Below are 24,291 nucleotides of genomic sequence, written 5' to 3'. Positions count from 1 at the left end.
CCACTTGTTTTTTAACTCTTTTTTTAATGCCTTTTCCACTTGTTTTTAAGATTCCATGGTCTTTACTCACTGCCTTTTTATTTTATTTTTCTTCCTTGTCGCGTCTTATGGTGTTGCAGCCATGATTGTGGGGTTTGCACACTCATGAACGCTGACGACTGGGGAGGGAGATTACCACCAGAATATAAAGCCGAGGATATCCCAAAAATAAGGAAGTTGCTGATGCACAGTTGGGTTACTTCAGAAGATAACAAAGGAAACTGGAGGCAAATTCTAAAGATTTGAAGAACAAGTATGCAGACATCAATTCCTTTTTTGGTTCTACTTTTATTAATGTTATCAGTGCATCATTTTTTACTTACATGTTATAATTCATATCCTACTTCAGTTTTTCATACTTGCCAGTACATGTCTGCTATCAATGTTTTCATAGTTGCTACATCTGTCATTGCAATTTGCTTTCACTAGTACTGCATTTTGCTTCGTTTAACCTAAAAGTTGCCACAACACATAACAACAAATTATATGTCATATTTCAGAGTTGCATACTAGACTACAATAAGGGAGACAAGACTTTTGCAAATTTCAGTAAGTGCTTTCTACTGTAGACAACTAAAAGATAAAAATAACATGAAATCACACAGAACTACAAAGGACTTGCGTTCTGCAGTACTACAGGAACCTAAGCTTGCAAGTTGCAGAATTATGCTCGAATGAACCACAAGTCTGACACTGAACTTTTTTCTTTGGATGCAACTGAAGAGCTGAAACTGTACGGTGCACCTTAGTCCTCCCTTTAGTCGTTGTTTTTGCCGGGTCCCTAGATTTCGTAGGCTGATCAGGTGCACTAGTGGACGGGACTGCTGAGACAGGGTTCTTCTTCTTGAGCGACTTGTTCAAGTGAGATATCTCTGTTGCTGCAGCTCTCAATTGTTTGTACACAATGGCAGTAGCTGCATCTGTTCTACTAGCAATACGGGCAAGTTTTGTGAATCCCATATTAAGGTTCGCGTGCCGCAATTGCACTTGTGATTCTGGAGGCATAACATCTGGCTGTTCAGCAACTGCTGCTGGCACATAACCACTCAAAGCACCTTGAGTCCACCTTTTTAGGATATACCTTTCTGGTATCTCATCAACACCAAGGTGGGTGAAGATCTTTAAGATGTGGCAACAAAGTATACCATCCCTGTCCATCTTGGAGCACTCACGGTAGTATGTCCCTTCTTCCTTATTAGCTGTTACCAGGTAGGTCCTAGTACCATATTTTGCGCACCATCCCCTATTTGGCTCAAGCTTGTAAAAGTTGCAACCAAATGGTAACACATTGTACCTCCCAATCAGCTCAAACTCGTTCCGGAACCTCAAATATATGTCTCTGCAGTAAACTTTGAAAGCATGTTCCTCAACAGGGAATGGTGACCATGGACGAAGTTCCAAACAATCCGTCATGTAATCATTACCCCCTTCTTTTACTAATACATGACTTTGCAACTTCTCATACTGTTTTACAAAGTGTAGTATAGAATTTTTTGGGTTCGTATAGCGTTTGAGAATGGCATTAAAGCCCTCACTTCGTTGCGTGGACTGCAGGAATGGGAAGAATCTGTGCTTGAAGTAGCATGGTACCCACTTAGCATGATTAGCATAGAGAGTCGTAAAGTAAGAATTTGCACCACCAACAACTGGCCACTTGCCTACAAACAGAGCCCATTTTGCCTCAAACTCCTCTGGTGAAAAGCTAAAATCGATGCAATAATTGAAATCTTCAGCTAAACCAGGGTTCCCGCCCAGTGTAGGGCCACATTTCAAATGTGTGTTCTGCATTATGTGCCAGCGACAATTACGGTGAACGGAGGATGGCAACAATCTACCAATCGAGACCGCCATAGCACCATCTTGGTCTGTGATAATATTGTCCGGGGCAAGTCCATTCATGGCAATAAGGAAACTCTCAAATAACCAATCATAGCTTGTTGCCAATTCTTGCTTAACAAATCCACAACCCAGCATGATGGACTGCCCATGTTTATTTATCCCAATGAATGGCGCAAAAGGCATACTGTACTTATTTGTCAAGTAAGTTGCATCAAAGGAGACACAGTTGTGGTAAGCCTCTGCATATGCCTTCCGGGCAGCTCCATCAACCCAGAAAATGTTTTCTACCCTGTCTTCGTCGTCCAATTTTAACCGGAAATAAAAGTCTGGATCCTTTTCTTCTTTAAGCTCTACAAAGTAGCTCGCAACTTCAGCCAGATCCCCATCCTTTGTTTCTTCTCTAGTCAGAGTTGCACAATAGTTGGTGATTGTTTTGGTTGTGTATGGCACAAGCAACTCTGAACCATAAAATTCTGACATGATTTCCATCATTTTCCCTGTTATTGAAAAACAAAGTAGGAATGGGTAGTTAGTTGCATTTATAGTCCACAACTATTGCCTCACATTTTCGAGCATTACTTTGCAAACTATTTTTACACGCATTTTTTTCAATGACAACTTGCACAACATATCTTGGAATTTGACAAATAAACCAGGCAACTGCCTACACAATCCATGAAATCATAGAACCATTTCAGGCTAATACAAATTCAAGTGTCTGCAAGTAAATTAATAGAACATGCAACTTCAATACCATTTGCAGCAAATTATTAACCATTACATGCAACTATTTTTTCTTTTCATGCAACTTTACAAATACTACTTTCAAATTTTTTTACTTTCCAAATGATTCTTACCAGCTGAATTTTTTTTCACATGCAACATACAAATTTTTGCAGTATCAAAACTGAAAAACTTACCAGCTGTCAAATTTGTATTGTGAAGATTCTTCACAAATTCCTTTTCCTCTTTTGGCATGCCTTGGTGTGACCTCAGATACTTTGTGAGCGATGGTTTGTGGATAAGTGGATGGTTATGCTCAGGCACAAAGTGGATAACCTCCCATCTTCCATCAATTAACTTCACAACCATCTGGGCTCTGCAAAACGTGTGCACAATATTTTCTCTTTTACGCTTCTTGGGCGCCTTTTCTTTTCGCCCTTGAGCAGCAAGATCAGCTACAATGGAAGCAAGCTCTGCATTTTCAATATCAGCCTCATCTTTAGACATAGAATCAGGAATTGGCCCCACATTAACCTGCAACTCAGCGCCACCATCATCTTTCCTTGGTCTCCTGAACTTGTTGCAAGTGAACTACTGTTTCTGTTTCTATCCAGTGATTGTAGACCTCCTGTTACTATTTACTTTCACAGAGAAACCTTTCCTTGCAGCATGTGCATTGTAGTGCTCCTTAGCACCCTCCAACGTGTCATAGCGCATGCCAACATGTGGGTCATTTGGCTGGGATGAAGCCTCATCCTCATTTCCATCTTGTGCAATTGAAGTAGTGTCTGTAGGAGCAACAAAAGGACCTGTGTATATATTTGTTGCAGCAGGTTCTACATTAACAACCGGGGCGTGAGTGTTCACAGGTGGCTATGGAGACTCGTCAATTGCCTCATCCAACAGTTGTGTAAAATAATTGGGAGGTGATACGTCTCAAACGTATCTATAATTTCTTATGTTCCATGCTAATTTTATGACAATACTCACATGTTTTATATACACTTTACATCATGATAAGGGGTGGCCCGATCTTCTCAGTAAGAAACGGTGGTGATGATGATCACGGGGTGATGGCAGCGGAGAAACACGACGATGTAGTGGATGATAACTTGTATGACGCAACGATATCTCTCGATTGGTGACAAGGTATCAACTTGTCAATGCCTATGGATTGTAGGCTAGGGTTTAGTTGGAAGTAGAGGGTAAGTAGATCTCGAAGGTTTCAGCCGAAAAGTACTCGACGATTATGAAAACTAGGGTTTGTAGACAATGATTCGATCCTTTCTTCGTCCCTCGACTCCCCCTTTATATAGGAGGTGGAGCCGAGGGATTCGTGCTATACAAGTTACAGAGTCCGGGACGGTTTCTAATTCATCCCGCCAGATTACAAATAACACTTCCTATTACAACTCTTGACTTTCCTTGATATATCTTGGGCTCCCGAATCTTCTTATTCTTCGGGTAGTGGGCCTTCAGTAAACCCCGGGTACTATCTTCGGCAGGCCCATTTGGGATGCATATGTCGAGTCTCCGAGATTTTGCTTGAATCGTAGAATCAGGGAAAATCTCCACTGTTTATTTTTATTCGAAAGCTTCAACTTTTTTTATATTTCTTCACATAAAATTCTATATTGTACAGGGATAATGGTAGTTGGGGCTAGTTCATCTGACGGATCAGGTACTAGTTAACTGCTCTAGTGGCAATCCGCAAAAACCTACTTCAAGATCACGTCCCTGGACATGATCTCGGGATACTGGTGTAAACTTCGACAGGTGCCGCTTAAGGTCTTACCATTCTGTCGAGTCCCAGTCAAATTTATCGGGTACCTAACGCGTCCGTTAGGATTTTTCTTCGTATCTGTTGATACGGATAAAGGTAGCAGAGCGCAGTCTTTGGCGATGCCACGCCCAGCAGAACGGATCTGGGGTCTTACCTTCGCAAATTTGCGGCATTCAGAAATTGATCGCAACTTCGGCGTTCTGAGAATATATTGTCGAGTGCTTTTCCGGCTGTTGGAATGGCACATTTTATCGAGTCAATTTTGACTTATATTGTTCTCCCGATGGGAGTATATGTAGAGTTAATTATAACTCGAAATATACTCTCTTGCTTTTCTATCTTTTATTTTTTGAACTTCATCGGGTACGCGAACAGCGTTCCCGATGGGAGTAGCCCCCGAGGCTACAACCAAGAACTTGTGCTTGGTTGTAGGCTCGACATTTTAGTCCACCTTGTCGCTATATTGTCGTTATTTCCCAATATGATCTCTCTCTTCTTTTTTTATCTCTCGGGTGCGCGAACAGCGCTCCCGATGGGAGTAGCCCCCGAGGCTACAGCCAAGGACTTGTGCTTGGTTGTAGGCTCCCGCAATTTCTATATTGCCATACTCGAAATTTTACTTTTTGTCGAAGTAGCCCCGAGCATTTGGGCAAAAACTTGTATTTGATCAAAGGCTCCCGAAGTATTTAATAATTCTCCCTGTCGCCAATCTTCTTTTATTTTCCTTGTCGACATGCTTCCCTTAACCAAATTTACTTCATCCCTGTTAAATAGTCGTGATTTTTCTGCCCTGTGGGTCCATTGCTTCCACCACGTTGACACGTCGTGCAAGTGGGGAACACACGTCCTCCGCTTTTTCTGGCGCACGTACGGTAACGCCTATCTCAGTAAAAATACCTTTTTACCCTTGTATCTAGGAGATCTTTTTTCACCACACGATTTCTTCATCCAACGGCGCACTGCTTCACCCGATTCTTATATAAACCTTTCTTCAACCTCCGTTCATCCTCGCTTACGCCGCTCATCTGTTCCTCTTCGCAAAAGCTTCCCCTGCGCCCAACTCTCTCTGATCATCCGCACTCACGAGCATTGCTCTGCCCATTGCCGTTGATGCCACCGCGCACACGACTCACTCGCCACAGTACTCCGGAATCCAAGATGGCCGCCGAGGATCTTGAGTGGGAGAGATCTAAAATCTCCAACCAAGACATCAACACGCTGAAGAGGCTTGGCCTCATGAAGAAGGAAGACGCCATCCGCTTTCCCAGCGAAGAAAGCTACCCCAAGCCTCCAATGGAGTACCGGGTTAGTTTTGTTGATCACCTTATCCGTGGTCTTTCGACCCCAATTCACGATTTTCTCCGCGGCCTTCTTTTTGTTTATGGGATTCAACTGCACCAGTTGACCCCCAATTCCATCCTTCACATTTCTATTTTCATCACACTTTGCGAATGCTTCCTCGGAATCCCTCCCAATTGGGCTCTGTGGAAACGCATTTTCTGCCTCCGCCGCAATGGCTCCCACAACGTCACTTATAACATAGGTGGCGTTGTTATCTGTGTTCGTACTGATGTCGATTATTTCGACGTCAAATTTCCTGATTCTGTCCAAGGATGGCGCAAAAAGTGGCTCTACATTCACGAAGAAAGCGCCAACTCCGTTGAACACAACATAGTTCCTTTCGACGGAAATGCCAGAATTCAGCGCCGCCGCTCCTGGGATGCCGAAGCTTCGAGGAAGAGAAAAGGCGACAGAGGCACTCATGTCTCGTATTCATCAGCTTCAAAACACTCGAGGCAAAGAGCTGTCTGGTGTTCAAATCACTGCCTACTTCCTTAGGATTAGAGTGCAGCCTCTTCAGGCTCGCAAAAATCCCCTTTGGACGTACTCTGGCAAAAACGACGCCAACAGAATCTCCAACGATCTTTCTGTAAAGGACTTGGAGAAATTGGTTCGAAGAGTTTCTCGACTAGCCAAGAAGGATCCTATTCCCTCCTCTTGTCGAGTAGAACCATACAGTGCTTCCAATCCTCTTCCCGAGGTATTTTGTCTTCTCGAGTTTCTGTCTTGCTCTAAACTTTTCCTTGCATCTCATTGTATTGGTATCTCGCTAATTTTCTTTTGTCGCTATTTTCTTGCAGAACCATCCTACTATGGCTTCCCTTCCTCCTCTTCCTGAGGATGGAGAAGTCGAAGAACAGGCCATCATTGCCGAAGATGCTCAAGGTTCTTCTATTCCTGAAAGTGAAGTCGCGGGTTCTCACAAATCTGCGGCTTCTCACGAAAAAGAAGTTGAGTCTGAGGCCAGTGAGTCGACGCAATCCCTTCCTCCTGCTGTTTCTCCAAAGAACAAAAGGAAAAGGACTGATGCCGAGGATTCTGGCACCTCTAAGGCTGAAGAAGTTGTTCCTTCTCATCCGAAGGCAGCTTACGATCCTTATGTTGAATCCCTCGTCAGCTCGTAAGTCGTCTTTATTTCTCCCTTTTTTTTTATTTTTTGTACTCGAAATATTTATCTTGTCTTGCTTTTTATGCTGCCGATTTTTTGATCAACAGTGATGACGAGGAAGAAGTACCAACTACTGACGTGGCTCCTCGGACAAGCACGTCACGTACTGTACTTGCTTCAGACACGCTAGTTGAAGGAGAAGAAACCTCGCCTCCTCAACAAAACGTCGTCACCACTACTCCACCATCAAGCCCCCTTGCTCCTTCACCAAAAAGGACAAGGGTTGAAAAGATTGTTGAACCTGCCCCTCAGTTGGGCAGTTCGTCGACTCTGCTCTTAGATGATGTAAGCTTGTCGACATCTATATTTTCCTTATTTTGTTTTTTCACACCTTTTCTCTTTTTCATGCCGATGTTTCTCTTGCTGTGTTCACCTTGAACAGCCTATGATCAAAGATCTTCTCCGCATCGGTTCCCAATTTATTGGATACCGTGAATATGCTAGCAGAGCCGAAGGTAACGACTTTTATACTTGCTGTTTTTCCTTGATTTTTTACTCCTGTTGCTTTTCGCAATTTTGATCTTTCTTCTCTCTCTTTTCCATATCTCGACAGAGAAACTTGCAGAGGCCAACGAACGCGCCAACGCACTTGCTCAAAAACTTGAGCAAAGTGAGGCGGCTCGCAAGAAAGCCGAACTTGCTGCTAGCAAAGCCAAGGCCGAAGCTGATGAAGCCAAGGCGAAAGCTGCTGGTGTCGAGGAACTGCAGAAAAAACTTGAGGATGCTACAGCTGCCTTGGATGAGCACAAAGCTGCGCAAGCTTCTCGTGAAGAAGGAATCCTCAAGCGCCTGAAAACTCAGAGTCGCCGCACTTTCAGTAATTTTGCTGATCCCTTCTATTTTTATGAGAATCGTTGTTTCTTGTCTTTTCACTAATGCTTTGTTTCCTTGACAGCCCAAACAAACCAGGATTTTGATCTGACGAATCCTGTCAATGACCCTGTCCTTGACGCACTTTCCTATCTGGAGCTTCATGGATCCGAGATTCGTGAAGGTGTGTCGAATGCTAGCGCAGTGTTGTCGGCATTGTTCCCCTACTTCTTCCCGAAGAAAGAGGAGCCTGCGACTTTCCTCAACCTTGCCAAGATGTTCAATACACCGGAAGACCTTGGACTGAAGATGCGCCAAGAAAATATGAAGGTTGCCGTTGAGAACACTGTCGCGTTGGTTGCTGACAGTCGACAGACTATTGACTGGATGAAAGTTGGCGACACCGAGCAGATAGAGCAATCAAGATGGAGGTCGTTGATTAAGGCAGCCAAGCCCAACACGAAGAAGATCTTGGCCTATCTCAGGATCAAACCAGCGTCGACTCCTAGCTCATCAAGGCCGGAGGTCTAGTTGCATGCCTCTTTATTTTTCTTTCTATGTTTCTTTTGCTCTTGTCGCCAAAGTAGTCATTTGGCGACACGTACTTCCTTAGCTCCACTGTAATGCCCTTGTAATTATTCCAAGAGATTAATGAAAACTCTATCTTTGCTTGTTGTTTGATGTTGTCTTGTTTAAATTTCAGTTGATATTTGATAACTATACTCCATCTTCCGCTCCTTCCGATGTTTCGCCTTCTTCTCGCGCGAGAACTTTTGCTGATACTGCACCTGTCGACGATACCTTGTCGCAAGAACTGGATGAGCTTCGACAGCAGCTTCAGTATGCGAAGAAGCAAACACTTGTGATGATGGAGCAATCTCGTAAGTCATCTGAAGCCGAAAAAGTTGCTCTTCAGCAAGCTCGCGAGGCCGTGGCTGCTAAGGAAATTGCTGCTTCCGAGGCTGAAAAGGCAACCACTCGAGAGAATTTCATGCTCGAATTAATGAATGAAGCCAGTGCAGATATGTCGGGTATGCTTGCTTCATCCTCCGATATCTTTCATCCTCATGCTATGTCTCTTAAAGGTTTCCCCTTCATTGTTTTGATAGGTTCCTTTACTGATGCTGCTGCCGAGGAAGAGAGGGTAAATGCTAGGACGAACCTCCTTGTTAACCTTTCCCTGGACCATGGTTCTTTGTTTTGGGCTACCCCAGAGAGGACCCGACAAATTGTCAGATTCCAAGATCGCACCTCTCAAACTCGCGATTTCCTTGACTTCTGTACCAAGACCTTGTCCATGGTTTACAACTCCATGTTTCCTCGGAACGTCCAACCAAAAACTCTCCCTGAATTGATGGAAAGATTCAAGGATGCTCGCAGTATCCATGATTTTGTCAAAGCTCAACTGGTAGCTGGCGCCAGATTTGCTCTTATCATGCTCCAGATCTGCCACTCAAATCTTGACCTTACCCAAGTTGTCGCAAAAGTTCATCAAAAGGTACAACGTCGAAGAGTTGGTGTTGACAGGATTAACACGAAGGTTACGCCTATAGCCGAAGAAATGATTGAGGACCTTCTTCGGATGGACGCCGACTTTTTTGCCGATGGCCATTATGCCGATTTTCTTGGTGCTGCTCCTGAAGAAAACAGAGTTACTCTTGATGACATATTGAATCAAGACTAGTTATTTTCCTCTTGTAGATACTTCTTCTTTGTAATCCATGACTATATTGTAAAGCAATCATTATACTTCTCTGTTCGTCTAGCCCCCGAGTGTTTCGGTGACTCTTTACTGTATTTATATATCTGCGAGGTTTTGAACCAAGGCATTTATATATTTATGGCGAATATGAGTCCCCGAGCTTCTTTATTGAGTACTATTTTGTATTTTTACTGACTCACGAGGTATTTTAATACCAAGGCAAGGTTTTTTCTTTTTTGATGGACTGTATTAAAATTCGTTGGAGCGAAGACTTTGAACATGTCGATAAAGAGAAAGGTATATTGACACTATCTTTATTATATTGCAGCACCGCGAGCCCGCCTCATTAAAAACCTTCTCCGGCCCCACTCGGTGCCCCGAAAAAGGAAAAGAGTGCGTCTGAAAACTCGCGGGCGTTTCAGTATATTGAAGTTTTACAAGGACTATATTTCGACTCTAGGCGTAGAACCGCCTGAGTTGCGCCACGTTCCAGGGGTTTGGCTCCTCCACCCCTGTCTTCTTGTCCTTTATCCTGTATGCTCCTCCTCCGATTACTTCCGTGACAATGTAAGGGCCAAGCCATGGTGACTCGAGTTTTTCATGACTTTTTTGCGTGAGCCGAAGAACTAGGTCTCCCACCTGAAAAGATCTTGGCCGCAAACGTCGACTGTGGTAATTCTTCAAGTCCTGTTGGTATTTGGTTACCCGAGACAATACTTCGTCTCGGGCTTCATCAAGTGCGTCCACGTCGTCTTCTAGCGCTTTTCTCGACACTTCTTCGTCATATTCGACGACACGTGGAGAGTTGTGCTCTATCTCGATTGGTAGTACTGCTTCTGCTCCATGAACCAAGAAAAACGGCGTTTCCTGTGTTGCTGTGTTTGGTGTTGTTCGGATGCTCCACAACACACTTGGTAGTTCTTCTGGCCAGGTATGCCGAGCTTTTTCCAGTGGTCCTAACAAGCGTTTCTTGATGCCATTGCAGATGATGCCATTGGCTTTCTCGACTTGCCCATTGGTTTGAGGATGTGCAACTGACGCAAAGTGCAACTTGATGCCCACCTCTTCGCAATAATCTTTGAATTCGTGGGATGTGAAGTTACCGCCGTTGTCTGTGACGATGCTGTGGGGCACTCCAAATCTGAAGACGAGGCCTTTTATAAATTTTACTGCGGATGCTCCGTCTGGTGAATTTATCGGCTTCGCTTCTATCCACTTTGTAAATTTGTCGACAGCTACTAGCATATACTCCTTTCCTCCTGGCCAGGATTTGTGTCTTGCCCACCATATCAAGTCCCCATTGAGCAAAGGGCCATGACAATGGTATTGGTGCTAGCTCTGCTGCTGGAGAGTGAGGTTTTGCGGCAAACCTTTGACACGCGTCGCAAGTTCTTACTATGTCCTTGGCGTCCTCGATTGCTGTCAACCAGTAGAATCCTGCCCGAAAGACCTTGGCTGCAATAGCTCGACTACTCGCGTGGTGGCCACATATTCCTTCGTGTACGTCCTTCAGAATTATTCTTCCTTCTTCGGGTGTGACACACCTTTGCAAGACGCCTGAAATACTTCGCTTATACAATTCTCCTTTGACCACCGTGAAAGCTTTGGAGCGTCGAATTACTCGTCTTGCCTCAAGCCGGATCATCGGGTATTTCTTTCCTGAGGATGTATGATATGTACGGCTGCATCCACGGTATCTGTATCACCATGACCAGGTCCTGATCTTCTTCTTCTTCCTCTTGCTTTTCCTTGGTAGCCCCCGAGGGTTTCTTCTCCTTCTTTTTTGATTTTGTTGATTTGGTGGACCTCTCTGTTATCTCTTCCCAGAATACACCTGGCGGGACTGCAAGGCATTGCGACCCGATGTTTGCAAGAACGTCGGCTTCGTCGTTGCTCAATCTGCTAATATGATTTACTTCGCATCCATCGAACAACTTCTCGAGCTCGTTGTACACCTCCTTGTACGCCATCATGCTATCATTGACTGCGTCACATTGGTTCATAACTTGCTGAGCCACCAACTGTGAGTCGCCAAAGATTTTTAGTCGAGTTGCACCGCAGGCTTTCGCCATCTTCATCCCGTGTATGAGAGCCTCATATTCTGCTTCATTGTTAGATGCGTTAGGGAACGTCATCCGAAGGATGTACTTTAACTTGTCGCCTTCAGGTGATATGAGTACTACTCCTGCGCCAGCTCCTTCCAGTCTTTTGGACCCGTCAAAGTTCATGGTCCAGGTTCTCGACAAATCTGGAGGTCCTGTATTTTGCAACTCCATCCACTCTGCAATGAAGTCCGGCAGTACTTGCGACTTGATTGCTTTTCTTTTTTCATACGTGATGTCCCGAGGGGAAAGTTCTATTCCCCAAAGGGAGACACGACCCGTAGCTTCTGGATTGTTCAGTATATTTGACAAGGGAGCTTCATTGACCACTATGATCGGATGTGCCGAAAAATAGTGGCACAATTTTCGTGCTGTTGTGAACACTCCGTATGCTATCTTTTGGTACTGAGGGTACCTTTGTTTTGAGGGTGATAAAACTTCGCTGACGAAGTATACTGGCCTCTGCATGCCGTGGAGTTTTCCTTCTTCTTCCCTTTCAACAACTAGCACCGTGCTCACCACTTGGGGCGTGGCTGCGATATACAGCAGGAGAGGTTCCCTTTCTTTTGGCGCCACCAAAATTGGTGGTGTCGAGATTGTGCGCTTCAAATCCTCGAAAGCTCTGTCGGCTTCTTCGTTCCACTGGAATTTATCTCCTTGCTTTATCAAAGCGTAAAATGTAACGCTTTTTCACCAAGCCTAGCGACGAATCTGCTCAAAGCTGCGACTCGCCCAGTTAGCTGTTGTATTTCTTTCAACTTTGTTGGCTTCCTCATTGTTACGATAGCTTGTATTTTATCGGGATTTGCTTCGATCCCTCTTGCTGAAACTAGAAACCCCAGAAGTTCTCCTGCTGGGACGCCGAAAGAACACTTCGTCGGGTTCAGTTTGAGGCAGAACTTATCAAGGTTGTCGAAGGTTTCCTTGAGATCCTCGATCAGCGTTGCCCCCTTTTTTGATGTTATGACGACATCATCAATGTATACTTGCACGTTCTTCCCGATCTGTGTCACCAAACACTTCTGCATCATCCTCTGATATGTTGCTCCCGCATTTTTTAAACCGAAGGGCATTGTTCTGTAGCAAAACACGCCGTAAGGTGTAATAAACGCGGTCTTTACTTCATCTTCTTCTTTCAATCTGATCTGGTTATAACCAGAATATGCATCCAGGAAGGAAAGACGTTCACATCCAGCCGTGGAGTCGATAATTTGATCGATCCTCGGGAGGGGAAAGTGATCCTTTGGACAATGTTTATTGAGACACGTAAAGTCGACGCACATGCGAAGGACCTTAGTGTTTTTCTTCGGCACCAGCACAGGATTTGCTACCCATGTGGCTTCTGTGAATATCTCTTTTATAAAACCAGCTTCTTGTAGTCGATTGATTTCTGACAGCATGGCTTTGCGGTTTGGTTCCGAAAAACGCCGCAAAGGTTGTTTGATTGGTCTCGCTAGTGGATCCAAGTTTAGGTGGTGCTCGGCAAGTTCCCTGGGTACTCCTGGCATGTCAGCTGGACACCATGCGAAGATTTTCCAGTGCTCACGGAGGAACTCGACGAGCGCGCTTTCCTATGCGATATCCATGTCGTTTGCGATATATGTCGTCTTTTTCGGGTCTGTCGGGTGAATCTGCACCTCTTTTGAATTTTTCTCGGTACTGAAAGTTGATTCTTTGTTTGGCCTTCCAACGTCTGGTAGTACGTCGTAATCAGTCATGCTTTTTGACGCCAAGTACTCAGCTTGCATCCCAAAAGTTTCTGACAGCCGGTGAAAATCCTTGTCGCATTTATCGGCTAAGGCAAAGCTTCCTTTGACTGTGATTGGTCCCTTTGGCCCAGGCAACCTCCACAACAGGTATGTATAGTGTGGCACCGCCATAAATCTAGCATATGCTGGTCGTCCCAACAGAGCGTGGTACTGCGACGGAAAATCCACGACTTCAAATTCGAGCCTCTCGATTCTATAATTTTCTCGGGTCCCAAACTGAACATCGAGATTGATCTTTCCCAATGGATAACTTGGTTTCTCCGGTGTGATGCCGTGGAACCTTGTGTCTGTTGGTTTCAAGTTTGCTAAGGATATGTTCATCTTCCTCAATGTATCTGCATACATAAGGTTCAAGCTGCTGCCGCCGTCTATGAACACTCGAGAGACATCAAATCCCGCGATAATCGCTGGCGAGAATAAGTGCTGACTGCCCTGGTCGAGAACTTGCTGCGGATGATCTGCTATTGTGAAGCCGATATCTTGTCCCGACCAATTAAGGTACTCAACTGTTGGTGGAGGCATTTTCTCTGCCATAAACACCTGTCGTGAGATTACTTTCTGAGCTCTATTGGACGGCCTTCCTTCGAATCATCGACCTTTGCTCCATTGGAGTTAGGATCAACATAAGGTGGTGGTGCAGGTGCTGCCGCTATTCTGAGCTGATGCCGATTGTCGTCTGTGATCGCGGGAGGAGGCGGCAAGTGAATCTCGCTTCTAGGTTCTCGAGGATTTCTCTGTGCTGCCCGCGCGTTAGCATTTTCTGCGTACCGCAACATTGCCTGAAAATTTCGACAGTCTTTCTGCAAGTGCCCTGACTGTCTTTTACCGTTGCTGTCGAGGAAAAAATGCATCTGGCACGGTCCATTCATCATCTCTTCAGGGGACACGAAGGGTCTCGGGAACCTTTGCCCTCTATTTTGCCTTCTGAGTTAATCATTCGTGTTTTCACCTCTCTGTTCATTGCTTCTCACGGTAATCATCTCTGTTGCTTCCTCCTGTATTTGTCCGAAAACCTGCCGAAATTTGTCCTGGAGCGTCATAGTTCTGGTACTGCCGAGAAAATCTTCGCCTCGGTTGATAGTTTCGACCACGGTCCTCCTCTGGCGACCTGTGCCGTTTGTTGTGGACAACGTCTTCTCCATCTGCCCATTTATTTGCTATCTCCATTAACGCGGATACTGTCTTTGGATTGGTCCTTCCCAAATCCTCGACAAAATCTCCACGCCTGACTCCTGCGACAAACGCATCTATTGCTCTCTCGTCAGATATATTTTCTGCCGAGTTTTTGATGATATTCCACCTTTGGATATACTTTCTCATTGGCTCATCTGGCTTTTGTCGACATGCTCTCAACTCCTCTAACGACGCGGGTTTTTTGCACGTGGATCTGAAGTTCTTGACGAACACGTCCTCGAAACTTTCCCAGCTGTCGATAGATCCTGGAGTGAGTTTCTTTATCCACGATCGTGCGGCTCCACTCAAATGCACCTGAATGCTTTGCATGGCTGTTGCCCTGGTTCCTCCCGTGAGCTTCACTGTCTCCAGATAGTCGACTAGCCAATCCTCTGGATCTTGAAGGCCGTCGAACTTTTTGAAATTATCGGGTAGCTTGAATCCTGAGGGGACTCGAGTTTTTCGGACTCTCCTCGTGAAGCATGGCAAGCCGCACATATCTTCGTCGTTAAGCTCCGGAGATTGCCGATGATCCCTTCTGCTTTGTCGTGCACTGTCGACTCTTGCTTGTGCTGCCGTATCTCTTGCTCCACTTGGTCCTTCAGGGGCTGCCGCCGTTGCTGCTGCAGGTCGTGGACTATTTTGCCTTGCTGTTCCTTCGGGAGGCGTTGTAACGAACGCTGTCCCCATAGCTCCAACTCCTGCTATCGCCATATTGTATAGTGTTTCCCTTGGATCACCTGGAGGTGGTTTAGACGCGAGGATAAAAGCTTGTGTCGCCATATACCCAGCTTCTGGTGTCTTAGGGATATTGTTTCCTCGTGTGTCTATCGACATAAAGGACATGTCGAGGTTTTGACCCAAGTGCTACCTTTATGCTTCGGGTATGTGTTGTAACCTTGATCTTCCTCTGTTCCGAGCCTCCCTGTGGCTATCACCCGAAGTTCTAGATTGTCGACTCAGATCTGCCCTTCTCCTGCTGGATGCAGAAGCTGCTTCCTTTCTCCTATTCAACTCAGCTGTCTGTTTTTCCAATTCCCTCGCAGCTCGTGCGAGCCTATATTGATATGCTTGCAATTCTTCTGGTGTGGCTGTGGTAGCCATTGGTTCTGTGCCGTTCATAGCTCTCGCGGCTCTGTCCCACGCTGCTTGTGAAAGTTGAACTCTATCTCGCGGCTCTGGCCCGACGTATTTGTTGCCCAGGCCTTGTCGCAGATTGGAGGGATCGACGTATGGATTTCCCGACCGTCGAAAGCCTCGAATGTCTCCTCTTGATCTTCAATGGCGTAAATCTGATGATACTTTGTACTCAGATCTACGTTGGGTTTGGTGACATCATCGTTGAGATTGATGAAGACCTTGCCTACTGTGATAGATTTGTCGATGAAGTCGTAACTGTCGACATCGCTTGAGCCATCGCTTATATATGAGTCCGCAGATGACTCAAACGACATGTCGTTGAAGATCTTGGCGAGTTTCTCTCTTGTTCTTGTGCTGACGTAACGTGTCGCCGAGGTTTCTTCTTCTCCTGACTCGATTGATGGTGCATAGCTTGAAAAATCGGAATCGACCACCGACGATCCCGACGAAATCGGAACCTCGACACGATACGATCCTTCCTTCTCGACGCGAAAGTGAAACCTTCCGAACGTCATCTCCATGGGCTCCGCCAGATACGCATATGCATCCAAACGGGAGGGTGGGTGAGGAACAAAATCGACAAGACCAGCAGCGATCTGTTTACCTCGATCCATTGTGTTGCTTGCGGTTGACGATGTCGAAGATCCTTAGCGTGCCATCGAGATCAGATCCTTACGCCTCTAGTTCCCACAGACGGCGCCAATTGACAAGGTATCAACTTGTCAATGCCTATGGATTGTAGGCTAGGGTTTAGTTGGAAGTAGAGGGTAAGTAGATCTCGAAGGTTTCAGCCGAAAAGTACTCGACGATTATGAAAACTAGGGTTTGTAGACAATGATTCGATCCTTTCTTCGTCCCTCGACTCCCCCTTTATATAGGAGGTGGAGCCGAGGGATTCGTGCTATACAAGTTACAGAGTCCGGGACGGTTTCTAATTCATCCCGCCAGATTACAAATAACACTTCCTATTACAACTCTTGACTTTCCTTGATATATCTTGGGCTCCCGAATCTTCTTATTCTTCGGGTAGTGGGCCTTCAGTAAACCCCGGGTACTATCTTCGGCAGGCCCATTTGGGATGCCTATGTCAATTGGTCCCTGTCGCCAATGCAACAGCTCTCAACCCTGCAAGATATTCGCAACTCCACACACTTGCGCACGTAGCCGCCGACCACGAAGCGGTAAGTTGCAACCGTCTAATTCCCAATGGAACAGCAGATCACACAAGACTTTTTCAGGATCTACACAATATCAAGCAATATGGTGTAGGGATTCAATAGTTTTGCATAAGCAAACAACTAAGAACTAGGGTTTATCTTAAACGTGGTCTAAAACTGCTAGGGGGTCGTCCAAGGCACTTATATAGGCGTCCGGGACGAGTTCTGGTCGAAAGATACAAGTAAAACCGACCCAGAAATAGATCTGGTCGAGACAGACTCGGACTGGTCCGGTCTGGAACCTGGTTGACCGGGCCAGGGACCGGGCTGGCCGGTCTGGGGTCCAGTCGACCGGGCGCCAACCGGAAACGTCGCAAAATTTCGTCCGGTTGGCCCTCGGTACGAGCCTGATTAGCGCCGGGAAATATCCGGTCTGCCGCCTGATGGCGTGTAACTCACACGTTCGTTGGGAACCCCAAGAGGAAGGTATGATGTCGTATAGCAGCAGGTTTTCCCTCAGTAAGAAACCAAGGTTTATCGAACCAGTAGGAGCCAAGAAGCACGTTGAAGGTTGATGGCGGCGAGATGTAGTGCGGCGCAACACCAGGGATTCCGGCGCCAACGTGGAACCTGCACAACACAACCAAAGTACTTTGCCCAACGAAACAGTGAGGTTGTCAATCTCACCGGCTTGCTGTAACAAAGGATTAGATGTATAGTGTGGATGATGATTGTTTGCAGAAAACAGTAGAAACAGTATTGCAGTAGATTGTATTCGATGTAAAAGAATGGACCGGGGTCCACAGTTCACTAGAGGTGTCTCTCCCATAAGAAATAGCATATTGGGTAAACAAATTACAGTTGGGCAATTGACAAATAGAGAGGGCATGACAATGCACATACATGACATGATGAGTATTGTGAGATTTAATTGGGCATTACGACAAAGTACATAGACCGCTATCCAGCATGCATCTATGCCTAAAAAGTCCACTTTCAGGTTATCATCCGAACCCCTTCCGGTATTAAGTTGTAAACAATAGACAATTGCATTAAGTATGGTGCGTAATGTAATCAATAACTATATCCTCGAACATAGCATCAATGTTTTATCCCTAGTAGCAACAGCACATCCACAACCTTAGAACTTTCTGTCACTGTCCCGGATTTAATGGAGGCATGAACCCACTATCGAGCATAAATACTCCCTCTTGGAGTTACAAGCACTGACTTGGCCAGAGCCTCTACTAGCAACGGAGAGCATGCAAGATCATAAACAACACATAGATAGATAATCAACATAACATAGTATTCTCTATTCATCGGATCCCAAAAAACACACATGTAGCATTACAGATAGATGATCTTGATCATGATAGGCAGCTCACAAGATCAGACAATGAAGCACATGAGGAGAAGACAACCATCTAGCTACTGCTATGGACCCATAGTCCAGGGGTGAACTACTCACACATCAATCCGGAGGCGACCATGGCGGTGTAGAGTCCTCCGGGAGATGATTCCCCTCTCCGGCAGGGTGCCGGAGGTGATCTCCAGAATCCCCCGAGATGGGATTGGCGGCGGCGGCGTCTCAGTAGGTTTTCTCGTATCGTGGCTCTCGGTACTGGGGGTTTCTCGACAAGGGCTATAAGTAGGCGGAGGAGATAGGTCAGGGGGCCGCCCGAGGGGCCCACACCACAGGCCGGCGCGGCCAGGGCCTGGGCCGCGCCGCCCTGGTGTGTGGCCACCTCGTGGCCCCACTTCGTCTCTCCCTCGGACTTCTGGAAGCTTCGTGGAAAAATAGGAACCTAGGTTTTGATTTCGTCCAATTCCGAGAATATTTCCTTACTAGTATTTCTGAAACCAAAAACAGCAGAAAACAGCAACTGGCTCTTCGGCATCTTGTTAATAGGTTAGTGCCGGAAAATGCATAATAATGACATATAATGTGTATAAAACATGTGAGTATCATCATAAAAGTAGCATGGAAGATAAGAAATTATAGATACGTTTGAGACGTATCACCGTTCGGTTGACCGGGCCAGGGACCGCACCGTCCGGCGTGCCGTCCGGTCTGACCGGGCTGTGGACCGGCCCGGACTTCTTCTCCTCTCGCGCATGCCTCCCGCTCCTCCCTCGCGCGTCCATGAGATATCTTCATGTCCAGCTCCATGTCCAGCTTCACGTCCATCTTGACGTCCGTCTTCATGTCCAGCTGCTTCTCTCCTCCTCGTGCGATGCTTGTCTCCTCTTCATACCTGATGATACACAAGTAATAGGATTTAGGTAGTATAAAATTCTTATCAATCAAAGTATCGTTTAGGAACAAGTTCACCTGTTGTTTAAGTAGCTTCACACGAGCTCTTGTAATCGGTCCAATCCTAACTTCATTGGACTTGAGCTTCACAGCAGGTTCATCTTCAGTAGGTAATGACGGAGGTGGCATTGAGGTAGGGATGTCCTCATCATCTCCCCCCCCCCTTCAAAAGGCGTCGACCCCGACGCTCCAAGGTCTTCTCCGTCATATGGTGTCAAATCAGCAACATTGAAAGAATTACTGACACCAAACTCATCAACTGGAAGATCTATCGAGTATGCATTATCATTGATCTTGGCAAGCACTTTGTAAGGACCAGCACCACGAGGCTTCAACTTAGACTTCCGTAGTTTCGGGAACCTATCCTTGCGAAAATGTACCCAGACCATATCACCAGGCTTGAACAACATCTCTTTACGCTTCTTGTTCATCCTTGCAGCATTGATCTTGCCTTTCTTCTCGATCAACTCTTTAGTCTTCACATGGATCTTACGCACAAAATCTGCCCTCTTAGACGCCTCCATATTAACTCTCTCGTGTATGGGCAAAGGCAACAAGTCAAGTGGAGTAATGGGTTTGAAACCATACACCACCTCAAAAGGACACAACTCCGTGGTAGAATGTACCGCCCTGTTATAAGCAAACTCCACATGCGGCAAACACTCTTCCCACTCCTTCAGGTTTTTCTTGATCATGGATCTCAATAGTTGTGACAATGTTCTATTCACCACTTCAGTTTGTCCATCAGTTTGGGGATGACAAGTAGTACTGAACAACAGCTTTGTCCCTAGCTTTCCCCACAACATCTTCCAGAAGTAGCTCATAAACTTCACGTCACGATCAGAAACAATAGTCTTCGGGACTCCATGTAGTCGAACAATCTCCCTGAAAAACAGGTTAGCAACATGCGAAGCGTCATCGCTTTTGTGGCAGGCAATAAAGTGTGACATCTTAGAAAATCTGTCCACGACCACAAATATAGAATCATGGCCTCTCTTAGTACGCGGCAAACCCAACACAAAATCCATACTAATATCCTCCCAAGGTGTAGTAGGTGCCGGTAAAGGAGTATACAAACCGTGAGGCTTCAGCTTGGACTTAGACTTGTTGCAAGTAATGCATCTCTTCACATACCTGTCCACATCCCGCCTCATCTTTGGCCAATAAAAGTGGTCAGCTAGCATGAGTAGCGTCTTCTCACGCCCAAAGTGACTGATACGTCTCAAACGTATCTATAATTTCTTATGTTCCATGCTACTTTTATGATGATACTCACATGTTTTATACACATTATATGTCATTATTATGCATTTTCCGGCACTAACCTATTAACGAGATGCCGAAGAGCCAGTTGCTGTTTTCTGCTGTTTTTGGTTTCAGAAATCCTAGTAAGGAAATATTCTCGGAATTGGACGAAATCAAAGCTCAGGGTCCTATTTTTGCACGAAGCTTCCAGAAGACCGAGGGGGAAAGGAAGTGGGGCCACGAGGCGCCGCCACAACAGGGCGGCGCGGCCAAGCCCTAGGCCGCGCGGCCCTGGCGTGTGGGGCCCTCGTGTGGCCCCCCGCGTTGCCCTTCCGCCTACAAATAGCCTTCGTCGAGAAACCCCCAGTACCGAGAGCCACGATACGAGAAAACATACTGAGACGCCGCCGCCGCCCATCCCATCTCGGGGGATTCAGGAGATCACCTCCGGCACCCTGCCGGAGAGGGGAATCATCTCCCGGAGGACTCTACACCGCCATGGTCGCCTCCGGATTGATGTGTGAGTAGTTCACCCCTGGACTATGGGTCCATAGCAGTAGCTAGATGGTCGTCTTCTCCTCATTGTGATATCATTGTCTGATCTTGTGAGCTGCCTATCATGATCAAGATCATCTATCTGTAAAGCTACATGTGCGTTTGTTGGGATCCGATGGATAGAGAATACTATGTTATGTTGATTATCAATCTATTACCTATGTGTTGTTTATGATCTTGCATGCTCTCCGTTGCTAGTAGAGGCTCTGGCCAAGTCATTTCTTGTAACTCCAAGAGGGAGTATTTATGCTCGATAGTGGGTTCATGCCTCCATTAAATCTGGGACAGCAACAGAAGGTTCTAAGGTTGTGGATGTGCTATTGCCACTAGGGATAAAACATTGATGCTATGTCCGAGGATGTAGTTATTGATTACATTACGCACCATACTTAATGCAATTGTCTGTTGTTTACAACTTAATACCGGAAGGGGTTCGGATGATAACCTGAAAGTGGACTTTTTAGGCATAGATGCATGCTGGATAGCGGTCTATGTACTTTGTCGTAATGCCCAATTGAATCTCACAATACTCATCATGTCATGTATGTGCATTATCATGCCCTCTCTATTTGTCAATTTCCCAACTGTAATTTGTTTACCCAATATGCTATATTTCTTATGGGAGAGACACCTCTAGTGAACTGTGGACCCCGGTCCATTCTTTTACATCGAATACAATTTACTGCAATACTGTTTCTACTATTCTCTGCAAACAATCATCATCCACACTATACATCTAATCCTTTGTTACAGCAAGCCGGTGAGATTGACAACCTCACTGTTTCGTTGGGGCAAAGTACTTTGGTTGTGTTGTGCAGGTTCCACGTTGGCGTCGGAATCTCTGGTGTTGCGCCGCACTACATCTCGCCACCATCAACCTTCAACGTGCTTCTTGGCTCCTACTGGTTCGATAAACCTTGGTTTCTTACTGAGGGAAGACTTGCTGCTGTACACATCATACCTTCCTCTTGGGGTTCCCAACATCACAAGGAAGCTACTACGCCCACATCAACTGTGCGCAAGCAGCTAATTTTCTGGCACCGTTGCCGGGGACTGAAGGAAAATTACACCACAAAGATTGCCAACTCCCACGGCAACAGTAATTTTCTGGCGCCGTTGCCGGGGAGATCAAGACACGTTGCAAGGGGAGTCTTCACAATCCAATCTCTTTACTTTGTTTTTGTCTTGCTTTATTTTATTTACTACTTTGTTTGCTGCACTAAAACAAAACACAAAAAAATTAGTTGTTAGTTTTACTTTATTTACTATCTTGTTTGCTATATCAAAAACACACAAAAAATTAGTTACTTGCATTTACTTTATCTAGTCTACTTTATTTACTGTTGTTAAAATGAATACTCCTGAAAATACTAAGTTGTGTGGCTTCACAACTACAAATAATAATGATTTCTTATGCACACCTATTGCTCCACCCGCTACTACAGCGGAATTCTTTGAAATTAAACCTGCTTTACTGAATCTTGTTATGCGAGAGCAATTTTCTGGTGTTAGTTCTGATGATGCTACTGCCCATCTCAATAATTTTGTTGAACTTTGTGAAATGAAAAAGTATAAAGATGTAGATGGTGACATAATAAAATTAAAATTTTTCCCTTTCTCACTAAGAGGAAGAGCTAAAGATTGGTTGCTATCTCTGCCTAAGAATAGTATTGATTCATGGACTAAATGCAAGGATGCTTTTATTGGTAGATATTATACCCCTGCTAAAATTATATCTTTGAGGAGTAGCATAATGAATTTTAAACAATTAGATACTGAGCATGTTGCACAAGCATGGGAAAGAATGAAATCTTTGGTTAAAAATTGCCCAACCCATGGACTGACTACTTGGATGATCATCCAAACCTTTTATGCAGGACTGAATTTTTCTTCACGGAACCTATTGGATTCAGCTGCTGGAGGTACCTTTATGTCCATCACTCTTGGTGAAGCAACAAAGCTTCTTGATAATATGATGATTAATTACTCTGAATGGCACACGGAAAGAGCTCCACAAGGTAAGAAGGTAAATTCTGTCGAAGAAACCTCTTCCTTGAGTGATAAGATTGATGCTATTATGTATGTGCTTGTGAATGATAGGACAAATATTGATCCTAATAATGTTCCGTTAGCTTCATTGGTTGCACAAGAAGAACATGTTGATGTAAACTACATTAAAAATAATAATTTCAACAACAATGCTTACCGGAACAATTCTAGTAACAACTATAGGCCATATCCTTATAATAATGGCAACGGCTATGGTAATTCTTATGGGAATTCTTACAACAATAATAGGAATACACCCCCTGGACTTGAAGCCATGCTTAAAGAATTTATTAGTACACAAACTGCTTTTAACAAATCTGTTGAAGAAAAGCTTGGGAAAATTGATATACTTGCTTCTAAAGTTGATAGTCTTGCTGCTGATGTTGATCTTTTGAAATTGAAAGTTATGCCTAATAGGGATAATGAAAATAAAATTGTTACTACAGCAAATGCCATCCAAGTTAGAATTAATGAGAATATAAGATTAATGGCTGAATTGCATGCTAGGTGGGAAAGAGAAGAAAATGAAAAACTAGCTAAAGAGAATAATGTAGCTAAAGTTTGGACTATTACCACCACTAGTAATGCTAATGCTCCACATGTTGCTGCACCTCCTACTATCAATGGTAAAATAATTGGTGTTGGCAATGTTTCTACTCCTAATGCAAAGCGAGCAAAAATGCCTGAAACTGCTAAAACTGCTGAAACTGCATGTGATAAAACTGCTGAAATTTTTTCCAACATTGGGGATAATGATCCCATTGCTTTAGATCATAATGGTTTAGATTTTGATGATTTTCATATCTCTGAAGTTATAAAGTTCTTACAAAAACTTGCTAAGAGTCCTAATGCTAGTACTATAAATTTGGCTTTCACGAAACATATTACAAATGCTCTCATAAAAGCTAGAGAAGAGAAACTAGAACGCGAAACTTCTATTCCTAGGAAGCTAGAGGATGGTTGGGAGCCTATCATTAAGATGAAGGTCAATGAATTTGGTTGTAATGCTTTATGTGATCTTGGTGCAAGTATTTCTGTTATGCCTAAGAAAATTTATGATATGCTTGACTTGCCACCATTGAAAAATTGTTATTTGGATGTTAATCTTGTTGATAATGCTATAAAGAAACCTTTGGGGAGAGTTGATAATGTTTGCATTACCGTTAACAATAACCTTGTCCCCGTTGATTTTGTTGTCTTGGATATTGAATGCAATGCATCTTGTCCCATTATATTGGGAAGACCTTTTCTTCGAACTGTTGGTGCTACCATTGATATGAAGGAAGGTAATATTAAATATCAATTTCCTCTCAAGAAAGGTATGGAACACTTCCCTAGAAAGAGAATGAAGTTACCTTTTGATTCTATTATTAGAACAA

At 44.7% G+C, this 24,291-nt stretch overlaps 1 protein-coding gene across 1 annotated transcript in view; it reads right to left on the bottom strand.

Annotated features, from left to right (window-relative positions):
* Positions 1–672: 672 nt before the first annotated feature.
* Positions 673–24,291, bottom strand: part of LOC127346940 (protein FAR1-RELATED SEQUENCE 5-like) — a 39,893-nt gene continuing 16,274 nt past the window's right edge. Inside the window, exons 2-7 of the mRNA XM_071829039.1 lie at positions 3,244–3,410; positions 2,799–3,135; positions 2,167–2,375; positions 1,694–1,989; positions 1,121–1,606; positions 673–967 (exon numbers count right to left, since the gene is read on the bottom strand). Coding sequence (XP_071685140.1) covers positions 673–967; positions 1,121–1,606; positions 1,694–1,989; positions 2,167–2,375; positions 2,799–3,135; positions 3,244–3,410 — 1,790 coding nt within the window. The remainder of the gene's footprint in view (positions 968–1,120; positions 1,607–1,693; positions 1,990–2,166; positions 2,376–2,798; positions 3,136–3,243; positions 3,411–24,291) is intronic.

Source organism: Lolium perenne, chromosome 4 (assembly GCF_019359855.2).
Source record: "Lolium perenne isolate Kyuss_39 chromosome 4, Kyuss_2.0, whole genome shotgun sequence".
Lineage (NCBI taxonomy): Eukaryota > Viridiplantae > Streptophyta > Magnoliopsida > Poales > Poaceae > Lolium > Lolium perenne.
Note: the sequence above shows the minus strand (reverse complement) of the source record. Positions and strands in the feature narration are given on the sequence as shown.